The sequence below is a fragment of the Synchiropus splendidus genome, chromosome 4 (assembly GCF_027744825.2).
Source record: "Synchiropus splendidus isolate RoL2022-P1 chromosome 4, RoL_Sspl_1.0, whole genome shotgun sequence".
Taxonomy (NCBI): domain Eukaryota; kingdom Metazoa; phylum Chordata; class Actinopteri; order Syngnathiformes; family Callionymidae; genus Synchiropus; species Synchiropus splendidus.
In genome coordinates, this window is record NC_071337.1 from 20,341,251 (window position 1) to 20,354,356 (window position 13,106).

Here is a 13,106-nt window from a genome sequence, read left to right on the forward strand (position 1 = left end):
TGACTTGGAAGGAGGTTGGAGCTTCTTGAGGTATCAGTCGTTGATGGAAACTGGCATTTAACTGATTTAAATGTTATCAGTCTCCACTGTTGTTAGATCAAAATTCAGATTTCTAGTGATGTGGGAAGAACTTTCAACAATGTTGCTAATCAAGGTAGAAGTGAAGGACTGGTGATGATCACTGAGGTTTTGTTAATTTATTCAAAACAACACTGCTGTAAAACTGTAACAGAAATGAACTGATATGAAGTGTCTTGCAATTCAGAAAGATTAAGACCGTACTTTTATCTTAGACATGTATGTGAATGGACAAAACATCAGAAATGTTTCCAAAAAAATCTAACTAACAATCCAATAGAATACAAAATACAATACAGAATTACAATTCAATGCAGTATGTTTGTTCTTGTCTAACAGCCATTACTTGGCCACACGGCGGCCTAGCAGTCAGCACTCTTGCCTTGCAAGGTTCTGCACAGCGTTTGCATGTTCTATGTATGCGTTGTAGAGCTCGGCAACAAAAGTGTAAACTGTAGACCAACAACAGCAGCATAAGAGGCCAGTTCCTGAACCATCTGTGGAAGGTGGTAATACCAAATTTGGTGCAACAAACCCATTTCTAGCCAAATATCTCATAAGCAATAGTCCCTGGAAAAGTACCATTAACCGGTGTGTATCCCTTTAAAAATACCATCTCATCCAACGCTGATCAAGCGTGAATAGCGGCCACACCTGATGCCACACACCCATTTAACTGCCGCACAAATGCACAGCAGAGGACACGAGGTGTTAAAAATCTGATGGAGTGCTTAAGTGTAGGCGCCACAGATGAGGGTGTCACGCTCGCAGCATGTTCTGGACAAATGGATGCGGGTGTTGTGTCCTCATCCCCTTGGGTCAACGTGAAGGTGTGAACCCAACCCGGGACGTCATGCTGCTGTCTGTGTCCAAACACAAATGCAGAACAGCGGGGGGAAGCGGCAGTTGTCACTTTTTGGCCAGTAGGGTTTGTCTCGGGCAGACAACCTGGTTGATTTTGGGTTTGTGAGCTAATTGAAGGTGGGAGAAGATGTGAGAGTGAAGACAGCGCAGGAGACAACTATGTCTGAATGAGTAGTTCTAATAAAGTAGCAGACTGTCTCTGTGTAGTCTTTGCGTGCTTACACAGAGAACACTCTGGCGTTACTCACTGCATGGGCAGACTTGGGCTGAATCAGCACTGCGTCTAGCCCTGCAAACGCAAAATCCAAACACGGACGTGGCCCAGCCTGCCTGGCCTCCTCGCCTCCAGTCACACTTAGGCTGCAGCTGGAGTACATCCCTGATTTACTCTTCACATCACACACACACACACACACACAGCAGTTTGTGTGTTGCGATGAGTCATGCAAAGAGTGGCGGAGTTTCACCGCGGTCTAACCCATGCCGTGCCAGACACGGACCCAGTCCAAGGCCCGGGGGGCTGAGCTCAACTTAACCTCAGCGGCACAGGACACATAATTACAGCTGTGGGGACGGAATCAAATAGGCAGCTTGGGGCAAAGCAAAACTGGAGACGTTTCTTTGGGCCGCACATTGTGCCTCACTGCTGCCCCCTTGTGTGTAGAAAATGAACACAGGATAAATAAAAAGGAATATCTCTTAATATTGTGGTCTGTGGTATATTCTTGATTGTCCTGGGAGTCAAGAAGAATGTGACATCATCTGTGAGCGTGTTGCGTGACAGGAAAAGCCGTCATTGAGGGAGAGCAGGTGAGCTATGACTAAAGGAGGAGGGTTCCCTGTTCTATCATGATGACATCATCGAATGAGTTAGTATGTTTACATTACTACAGCTTTGATCACTGGTAAAAATAAAATAGCTTGACATATTATTAAGTATAAATATAAGAATCTGGCAACAGCTTTAAAATACATTTTGTTTGACCATTTCTTGTTATATGTTTCTTGTTTATATAAAAATATTACCCAGCTAAGACGGATACGGAAAAGATTTCTCTTTCAGATGTCAGATAAAAGTAGGCTTGCACCTATATAGCACTATAACTGAGGCAATTATTCACCCATTTCCGATTTTTTTCCCACCATTCACCTTTGCCCACATGATTCACAAGGGAGCAATGTGTCAGGCGGATCTTCATAAATGGACAGTAGTGGCATCCCAGGAAGTGCAAATAAGGAATCGCAAAAACAATAATAACAAACTAGATAGAGTTGATTGGTTTGACTCATTTTTCAGCTCTTCAATCTTGTTTTTGTACACCAGGCCAGAGCAGAACAGAAGAAGGAACCCACTAGAAAAACAGCATAGCACCTTTCGAAATGAAGGCGCTGCCCATTGTTACCAACTTGCCAAACGCAAACTTATGAGTCACAATGGTAGATTTTACACATGGACACATCCTAATACCCCATTCTTCTGGCCATATTTATTCATCCTGTGCATATATCCCTCTTGATAAGGAAAGGAGTACTCAATGTCAACAAAAAAATCTGACATTTTAATCTTCCGCAGATTTGACTTGCTTGCTAGCATCAGGGAAATAGCTGTACTCAACACAAAAAAAAACAAATCCTAGAAAAGTTTCACTCTGTAAAGATCCGTAAATTGACTAATTTGTCGACTGCAACTTCATCAACTACACAACCTATTGAGAAAAGGTAAGATGCATAGGGGACACGTTGGAACAACATCCTATGACATACCTTGCCTCACTTGTAAATTAGCAGCTTCATATTAGCATCGTAAAAGTAATGCGACCTAAACACCACACACCCTCTACATTTGTTTTGCCTTTCAGCAATTTTGTTAAAATTCACACCAAGCATGTCCGTCTCCACCGCCATAGGGAAAAGATTGTTACTTAAACAGCAGTATGCCGCATTTGTGCACACAGTGTACCCAATTCCCTAAAAGACTGCAAATGTTCACGACATTAACACTTATTAATAAATAAATACAGGCTGGTGTAACAACATAACTACCCATGAAGTCATGTCAGCTAGAGGCGTATCGAGACAGACTTGGTGTTTCTGCCGAGGATGAATAGTTTTGGCTATGAAAAGAACTCCCTTAAGGAGAGATAAGCAGTTCCAAATCTCAGTCTCCAATAGGGGCGTTTTATAGGGACAACTCCACCCTCAAGTCAGGAACTATAAATAACTCCACTCCTCATTTTTATCTGCAGATACTTAGTAGACAGTGACGTAATCCCAAAGCAGCCTGTAGAAACAATGACAACTTTAACTCTCTGAAGAGAGCAGCATCTTTGAGTTGCTCAATCATGTCGCTTGTTTGGATTCGTCATGCGTTCACGCCCACTACACAACCTGGTTGCTAGCAAACACCTAGTATCTAGGGGTCAGTGAAACTGAGGTGGATGAGGGGCAGACAATTCTTGTGATGTTTTTCCACCAAATTTCAACATTGTGTTTGGGTATGGGCCATGTTTGGGTATGTCAACGTATGTTTTCTTTAATTTTACAAGCTAATCACATTGTCTGATTTTTTGTGTCTAAATTACTGTAATTTATTTTAATTACTTGACCATATTCCAGGATAGAAGTTCATTGACACACCACTAAGTGGGCTGAATTCTTGTTTTTTGTTTCGTTGCTTGGAAAGGAAATTCTGTTGAAATTCACTTCTATCTTGATAGCACTGACTCACTGCTGCTACACTGTCGTTAATGATGCCGTTTACACTTATTTTTAGAGTGTGTCACTCATTTAGAAGCTGTGAAAAGTTACATGTTAGATAATCTCTTCTTAAAAACAAATATTCTCTTCTATTTGATGCTTAAATTTAATATATTATACTTATTTCTGGGCTGTCAAAAGTTCCATTTCAAGTAATATCAATTTAAGTTATGTTATTTATGTTAATTTTACAGCCTCCTGGATACATCTCATTCCTAGATATGCTCTTAATTCAAGAAATGTGAAATTATCTAGCTGCATGGAGAGATAATTCCACTTGTTTCAAGGACATATTTATTCAGAATGAGTGTTTTTAATCATGATTTCAGATGTCCCTTTTTGGAGTGCACAAAAAGCAGACAACGCAAAGTGGTGAAGAATGAATCTGAGTTCTCACTATTATATATTTTTAATATACAGTTGTAGTTACTGAGAATCAGATTGAGAGCTGCTTTTATTATATGGCTCCATGCATCAGCCCGGGTGAGCGCGTGAAGCGATCACCATGTTAAGACACACATTACACCAATAACATCAGCATATTGTCAACATGTAACAAACCTTTGAATAGCAAACGGACTTGCACAACGGCTGCACTTTTCAGTGGAACATAGCGTGTTGGGATCTGACTGCACACAATTAGAAAAGTAAATAAAGCCCGCGTGACAGAACAGAGGGTTGCTCTGATTTCAATCTAGGAGTGGCCCCCAAGACTCTGTATAACACTTTCTCTGCTTTGTTTAACTAAATCGCAGCAACTGATCTGACTGAGTTCGAGCCGTGCGTCTCTGCTAATCCGGCACATGTGGGTACAAGAAAAACAGAGCCCACATGGAAACATAAATGCACATAAATGGGGAGCAGCTGCTCGCTCGGATGAATGACCAAATGTTCTAGCAAACTTAAAGTGACAGAGGCAGTTGCTGAAGAAGGTGGCAAGGACGTTTCTTCCTCCTGCACACCATAATTGGAAAACTTCCTGTCGACTTCAACGGTAAAGTAGTAAAACATGCCCGCAGCTAAAGGGTGTTTCCTTCTTCCAAGCTCATCTGCCCACGCTGCAACAACTACTCTGTGCTCATGGAGGTTTGCTCATCGAACACCCACGCAGAGAAATGGCTCGAGCGTAACCTTGGCCGCCAAATCTTCCAAATCAGTGAACCTGCATCTTCAGGACGAGCACTTTATCTTACAAACACGCCGTTTATCCAAAATCAACTTCACATGCTCATTTTGGATAAATTAAAAACAAAGGTGAATTAAGAGCTCAGAAAATGATCGAAAAACAGCAAATAGCAAAACAAAAGGGACACACTGATTTACATGATACTAGCTTATGGGCTTCTTCTGAACAACTTTCGCAGGACTAATCCAACCACTTTGATCGTATTTCACTTTGGTTCACGCCACAACTGACATGTCGATTCAAATTTCATGCCGACACCTGCATACAATTATTTTTTTCCAAAGGTTTACTTTTCTGTTATAGTCAGTTTTTATGCTGTGTTTCATTTGGTACGTTTTTTTTATCTGCAGCCAACTAGGTTTTTTTTTTTTTTCAAATGATGTGAAGACGTGGATTTGATCCTGGCCTTTCTTGGCAGAAGCACAGCGGGGGTGTGATAGTTTGCCCAAGGCAACTCTGTGATACTGGAAATGATGTGATCACGTAGGCTGAAATATAAAAAAAACATGACAAAACCTACTGTAACGCTATAAGCCACATGAAGGATAATTGGGTTCAATAGAACAGCAGTGTGAGAGAAACATGCAAACCTACCCACAATCTCCAGAGATTGACAAAAAATTGAGGTGCGTTGTTAAGATTGTCTGTTTTGAAAGAATCACGTGCATGTTCATTGTATACTTTTCTGTCACGTGCAGCACAACCACAAAAAGCAGCACTTTAGTGCACTTGTAAAAAAGTTAAGCAGGGTTTTCCATTTAGGTTTTGTATTTCATTTGAATTTAATGATGTATTCAGTGACAGAGAAATGACCAGTGAAGCTGTCTGGACCTCGAGGGTTTCCCGCACAATCTTTTGTTTTGTCTTGTCCCCTTCAGCCAAACTTGAGTTGTATACATTATGGAATGCATTTAGGTTTCTGAACCACATGGTGAAGCGCTTGGCCTGAAGCCACAGCATATTTAAGTCAACATGATAAACTCTTGCAAATATTCAAAGCCACATCTGGCATATGAATGTCAGATGCATCACAGAGGTTGTAAAGACTGCATAACGTGAAAGTTAGTGGAAGATCCAGAGTGATACTAGATAAAGAGAATTAATATGAAATACTATGTTAGTTAATTGGAAGTACTGTGTATACTGCAGCGCTTTATTTTGACAAATAGAATTCTATTTCCATGATTAATATTATTATACAAAGACAATTTAGCAATCTACTCTAGTGCCAAAGCTAGAGTTATGTAGTTACAGCGCTGACAAAAATTAAATCTACGCAAGTGCTTTCACCTTGCACTGCAGATTTTATTAATTAATATAAGTAAATGTTTATCTTTTTACAAATAAAGGTTTCATTACACGTCATCTGTTTGAGAAACAGAATCTTTTCTAGTCATGATTGATGCTTTACTTTACCTTAAAGTCAAAGCTGCAAAGGCTCACGGCATCACTTTCATCCTTCTCTCTGCGCTTTCGTTTCTGTGGAGAGGAACAGACAGGGTGTGATCCAGACCAGGTACGAGAAATGCAGAAACATATCATTAAACACCGATGATGCAGATGGCTTGTCTGGTTTCAGCATGCAGGAAGTAAAACCTCACACACGCTGATTCAGTTTCTTCTTCTGAAACTGGAGTAGTGTTGCCATGTTTCCAGCTGACGACAGTACTGCGTTCCATGCCGAATGCAAGCGTAAAAGACAAATAAATACAGATCAACAAATCAGATAGCATGAGAAGTCTAAGCAGAGCTAGAAAATTAAAAGAAAGTCAGTGAAAGGCTGACGTACAGCATTCAGGCATGACTATTTGCTATATGTCCGAAGACATCTTGCTAAAGTTAGAAATTAAAATATAAAATATAAATTTAAATAGATGACCAGCTACCAAAAAAAGAGTAATGTTCTCTGGCAGCAAAAAAGCCAAACATAAAAACACCTTTTTAATTTCCTCTGCCAGACAAATATAAATAAATATGAATTAGAATAGCAAATGTGGTCTTCGTGATGCTAATGGAGCAGGACAGGATTCCTCCAATGAATCTATGGATTCACAACTACAACATTAAGCAGGTATTGATGGAACTATGCATCTACAGGCAGAAGGAGGGCAAGTGGCTGGACAGTAAGTCTGAAACTTAAAATCATAAAAAAGCAAAACAAAACAAGCAAGTCTCAAAAAAAAAAAAAAAAAAAAATCCAACTATTGGCAATGTTTGAATGTCAGTCTGAATTACGAACCGTCACATAAACCGAAGTAGTTCAAATCCCTCTACATCCCAGTATTAAATAGATTCCCACCAGGACGGGAGACAACATTACAGAAAATTGAAATACACATTCCTGTCTGGGGCAATTGCATGACTGACATACTGAGAAATTTACAACCACTCCATCTTGTGCTTAACCCCGTGTCCCATTATGCTCATTGTCCCTGTAGCCCTATTGTAAAAGCCACAATTGACACTGCTGGAGGTCCTCCAGCTAACAGGAAGGGGTTAATTAAGCAGCGTGATGCTTTAACACCTGCATGCGGACTGTGACGGAGAGCCAGTTAGCAGGTGAGATTTGTGGTTTAGCCAGTCCAGACTACTGGATCGTAAAAGCCCTGTAGGGGCCGTCCAGGACCCCTGGGGCTCTGTCATTGTGGTCCATTAACCGCTGCGATCGGACTGCTTCTGGGTGGACACACAGGATGTCCAGACTTGACTAAGCAGCGAGGTGAGGAGGCCAAAATGGTGAGACCACATGTGACTCGACTGTTGAAAAACAAACACGATTCGTCCCTTGTTTGTTTTCCCCCATAAAGATATTGCAATATTCTTCCCCGAAAAAGCGAGACATGATGTTTTTGTCCATCTCTTTAAAAGGTAGCTGCATCAGTTCAGGAGATTAACAAATGGCTATGTCAGTCTGCTCATCTCACCTGCGTGCTGGGCCACAGCTGAGGCGTTTCACTGCCTCGTAAAAGTAATGCCTTTCCTGTCCTGGTTCTATTTATATGGAGGTTTTCTCAGACAGATCACAAAATTTAGTCTCGTAAGTTGAAAATAGAATAAGTACTGACATAATGAGGAGAGTAATGATTGGTGGGCAAAAAGGACAGTGGGATAAAGGGGACGTTATTATTGCAACACTTAATGCGAGATTTTTAAGTGTGTGCAAGTCATAAAAGACAAAAACATTCACACGGGTGAACCACCACACAGGTATAGCCGGGAGGTTAGCAGGCAAGTCTTGGATAGTGTTAAAAACAAAGGGAGTTAAGTTGTATCTAGATTATATTTTTCAATCCAATTAGACTTTTCAAACACAGCTAGCAAAATTATGGGACACAAAGATTGCATAAGAGACACATACACTGGCAGGTCAGTTTGAGTCAGCATCCCTTTGTCAGGGTGTGTATGCTTTGACTGCTTCCAAGTCTTAATCTAGGGTCTTACACTCTAGATAAAAATGACATAAGCCTTTGGTGTAAAAACACACTGTGAGCAAAATGAGCAGTCTTTCTCCTGCCACGTTTGGAAATCCCACTGTCAGCAGCTCTGCACTAGAACAACACACTCCAAGCAGCGACTTGTTCAGGAGTGGGCTGGGTTGTTATGACTCAACAAACAGAGCCCCTTCCCTCCTCCCCACTTGCTCTCTGATCATTTCGGCTATAGAAACTACAGTGACCTGGGTCTGATTCCTTTTGTTACTCACCCAGGAGATGACGGATCTGTACGGGACCAAAAAAGACGGTGAAGATATTCGCCAGCAATTGAGAGGGTGAATAAAACAAGACATGATGGAGTGCAGCCAAGGCCATACACAAGTTTCAACACTTACAAATGCAGAGAACAAAGCTTTGACGTCTTTAGATTCAAACTTGCCGATGGATATTCGTGCGGGTCCAAACAACATCGGGGTTTTATTTTACCATGACATCATAGTTTGACAGCTCGGAGGAAAGCGCTCCCATTGAATGTTCGACCAACTTGTTCTAACCACAGCCTGAATTCACTGCTTTGAGAAAGTCCAGACACGTTCCTCTGGTGCAGCTTTGGTGTCGGGTGAGGAGAAAGAGGATAAACACTGGTGTGCAGAGAGGATGAGACCGAGAGAGAATTACAAAGGCTAATTTATGTGGCACCAGTGTTGATTTCAGGGTGCTGAAAAATGTTGGCCAGAGAACAACAACCATGTTCTTCTAGTGAGGAGAGACTTCATTAGTCAAAAGTTAGACTTTCAACATTTGACAAAAAATTCACTATTGTTTTGAAAATTATTTTGCTCCCAACAAGGTCAAATGTCTTTTAAAGTAATATTGGACCCCTATTGAACACAGCAGTATTTTGTGTTTGCACAAAACTGAGAGTAAATCGAAACATTCTCATTAGAAAATGTGAATAAACCTCGAAAATGTTTCGTTTAGCTGGAGCTATACTGCCGTTTCCCTCGCCACACCCACTACGATGTCATTGGTCATGAGGAAAACCTTAGGCCCGCCTCTGCCCATACTGACTCTGCGTGCGCCATTGTTTAGTTAGCACAGAACATATGCAGAGCTCATGCAGTGTTGTTCATGTGCACACACAGTACGTGTTAATGTGAAAAGCTGAGCTAACTTGGGCCATGCAATACATCTCTGATCTGTTCCAACAGAGACACTCCAATCCTCCATGGCTCGGTCTAATAAGTTGGTGGGTCGGTTCAAAGCTGCGCTAGAGGCAAACGCAAAGTGATGTTATATTACGCTTGATTCTCGTAATATACCGCTCACCCAGATCTCAGACATTGAAGAACCTTAAGAAGCAAAAAAAACGTCCTAAGACAGTATCATTATGACGAAAGACTTACTGCATCATGGAGAGGAAGACTTCTGAAATATATGCATAAGTCAGGAAAGTAAGTTATGGAAGCCATGTGCTCTTTAAGGTGTTGATATCAACCAGCAATCATCAAAAGTAGATTATATCTGATGACCACTTGACCACCAGCTGTGAATGTTTCATCGCTGTTGAGTTTAAAGGCTACTGCTACATTCCCATTACAAGCTTTAACAGACTTAGTGGTTGAGCTGCAACAGACCAGACAGAGTCAAAGAGCAATTTAAAAAGTGCATATTGTAGAATCATGTCTTGAAGAGTGGGTTAACAGACGCATGCGAAGCATGGATTAGCAGATATAATAAAGCATTGAAAATCCAGACAAGTCAAAGATCTTGATGAACTTGATCTGCTGAATCAACAACGTTTCATATTCTAACAGCAGTGGATTTAAATTTGGGTCATATGTACATTTGTGAGACCTCATTGAAACACATGCTCAACAGCTGGAATGAAACAACATGTCTCACTTTTTAAGTTTATGTAAATGTAACGAATGGAAAAGGACTGTCATTTTGGTTGTTATCAAGTAGAAATATGATGATGATGATGATGATGCATTTTGCACATGCTGGGATGGCAGTTATGAGTCCATAAATATTATCTACATTAAATGTGAGCTGCAGGGCAGAAGATCTATCCCAGAAAGATCTTGTGCATCTGGGAATCCATTTGGTTTGCTTTTTAAAAGCACAAGAGCCCCGTGTATTTACTGTGAAATATACCTTCATGTCACACTGCACTATAAATTGGCCATTAACCAATAGCATTACAGGTATCCGTATCATTCTGTTGTCACTTGAGATGTTGGTATGTAAGAAAATTTGCTTCGATGTGTCCAAAAAGAAGAAGACGTACAATTGATTGGGAGGAATACAATCCACATCCAGTAACTCAGTCTTGGTTCTATCACAGCTAAGTCACATGAAAATGAGCTAATCTGCTAACACACACCCGATGTCACCATCACAGGCCTGAGGGTGCAAAGTGCAACCTTAGATGGTGCGAAAATAAGAATTTCCTTTCATACTGAGGAATTTGGCACTGCCTCCTGGTCCATAAAAAACACATGGCTTGTGAATATAACATGAAATAGTCACGTTCAAGTCATACTATTATGTGAGTCGGGATGTAAATTCACGTTATGGTTGTAGTTAGCAAAAAGATCATGGTTATCATGAATATGGCGTTAGTACTGCAGTTTGCTCAAATGCTCAAAAAAAGTACTTGAATGCACTGAAATCAACAGTCTAACAGTGTTCTCTTTTGTAAAAAAAAAAAAGATATGCAGATCTCTCGAACAACACAAATGAAAACAGATATCACAGATATATGGAACGTCAAGTAAGGGTCATTATTGCTACAGCAGTGATATCTATTGATCACGCTAATCTGAATCATATATTTATAAATATTTATTTTTTAAGTCAGTCATCTCTGCACTAATAATGAGTATCATGGTATGTGGTGATCTCACCACATCGCAGAAAAGGCAGAAATTTGCGCACTGTTAACGCACACACGTTTGGTATCACAAGCCTCCAGATTTATGTCAAGTCTGAGGTTACTTTATTGCAAACAATGCGATCTTGGACTGCAAACAAACTGATTTCCACACATTACGTGTTGGTGCAAAACTTTGCATTTCAAAACGTGCATATTATGCGATGTTAAAAACTGAGTGGACAACATGACTGACAGCAGCATTACAGCATTCATCTACTATTCCCTCAGAAAAGCCTGCAAAAGATCAGAGTGGGCTTTTAAAATCACCAACTAAATTACATTTTAGTGGACATGTGTTATCAGGTATTTCACGAGGCCCGAGTCCAGGTAAGAACAGCTGCAGCATCAAAGCACTGGGTATTTGCAGAGTAATGAGGCAGCTGGCTGTGGACTTGGCATTGATGGAGTTCGACATGCTGGGTTCAGACCAGAACCAACGTAGCGCTTTAACAAGGCGTCTACAAATTTAATTTGTCATAGAGTCTGATTTCAAGTTAGATCTACTCAAGTAGAACAAAAGGAACATTTTTTTTATGGTCAAGCACTGCGGCTGCCTTATATGGTCGTTCCATTTATAGTTCTCAAACACTTCACCGCATCTTTATTTTATGGAGACATCACAATCAATGGTCATGATAAATACTTCCAAGATGAGGATTGTCGAAAACCAAAGTGTGACCATTAACCATAGTCACGTTGCAAAAAGCAAGCTATCAATGTGACTCTGAAAAGGTAATAAACTATTTGCTGATCTGTTTGTTGGAATAGGATTAAACAATAGCGATAACTGGCAAGACTGTAGACAAAAGTCCACAAATGAGATCAAGATGTCATACACACTCTCAGGTCTCATCTAAATGTGTCAACTGGTAGGTATTTTGGCATCTGCCTGTCTTGGTTTAACTTGCTTTATTTTCATGTGACTATGATGCTGATATGTGATTTCACCACTTTAATATCACCATGAAAACGTAGCCCTGATCAGCACGAGATCAGATCTGAAAAGACAAGCACATGTTAAGGTAAGTCAATGATTATTTCCATGAGAATTACCAACAACTTCCCTCAAATGAAGGTTTTTTCGCTTGCTCACAATTATCAAAAATGTTGGCATTGAGGTTTCTCTGCAGCTGAAGTCTATAATTCGATTCAATGTAGATGTTTATCAGATATACCAGCTTATTTCACAATCTTGGAAAATGCGTTTGCATTCCACCAGGTTTAGTTTGATGTGCTTCACCTTGGCATTGGAGTTGAAAGCTGATGCAAAACCTCACCATATCTAAAGACCGCTCAAGGCGTCATGCCTGATGTAGACTGAGAGAACGCACCAAGCACCTGGGGAATGCGGGCCTCGCCTGATTCCAAGGTTCCCCTCGGAGCCAGCTGGCCCCCACCTTTCGATGGCAATAACCCAGTCAGGTGAAACACAATCCTCTCATCCACATCAAAGCAAAAAAGGCCAGGCTAAACATTTTTCTAAGCCTTTCAGAAAACCTTCCCCCTAAGTGGCAGGGGTAGAGATAAGAGAGGCGAAGACACTTGCACGATTCTTTTATCACCGGCCGTTTATATAAAAGAAAGATAAAAGTAAACTGAAATGGTGAGCTAATGAAATCCATGTGTTCATTTAGATGAGCTAATCGTAGCAAACCTTCAAATCAAAGGCAGCACCCTGGCACATGATAAAGAGTTGTTTGACTTCTTTCTCTGTAAAAGTGCTTTTACTTCCTCTCGTCAACCCTTCACATGAGCGGCGGGTTGCGTTCTAGCCAGGCGGCTGTAAACTCAGGAATGCCTGGGCCAACAACAGCCAATAGTCTCTTTTTTTCTGCATCTAATCAGC

At 40.7% G+C, this 13,106-nt stretch overlaps 1 protein-coding gene across 3 annotated transcripts in view; it reads right to left on the bottom strand.

The window, feature by feature from the left end:
- Window positions 1-13,106, bottom strand: part of net1 (neuroepithelial cell transforming 1) — a 71,862-nt gene that overhangs the window by 7,933 nt on the left and 50,823 nt on the right. For 2 of the 3 annotated variants that reach the window (XM_053861288.1, XM_053861289.1), the window contains one exon: window positions 6,302-6,364. In XM_053861288.1, coding sequence (XP_053717263.1) covers window positions 6,302-6,364 — 63 coding nt within the window. Of the gene's footprint in view, window positions 1-6,301; window positions 6,365-6,434; window positions 6,483-13,106 lie in introns of those variants that run through there. The other variant, XM_053861290.1, reaches the window with a different exon arrangement.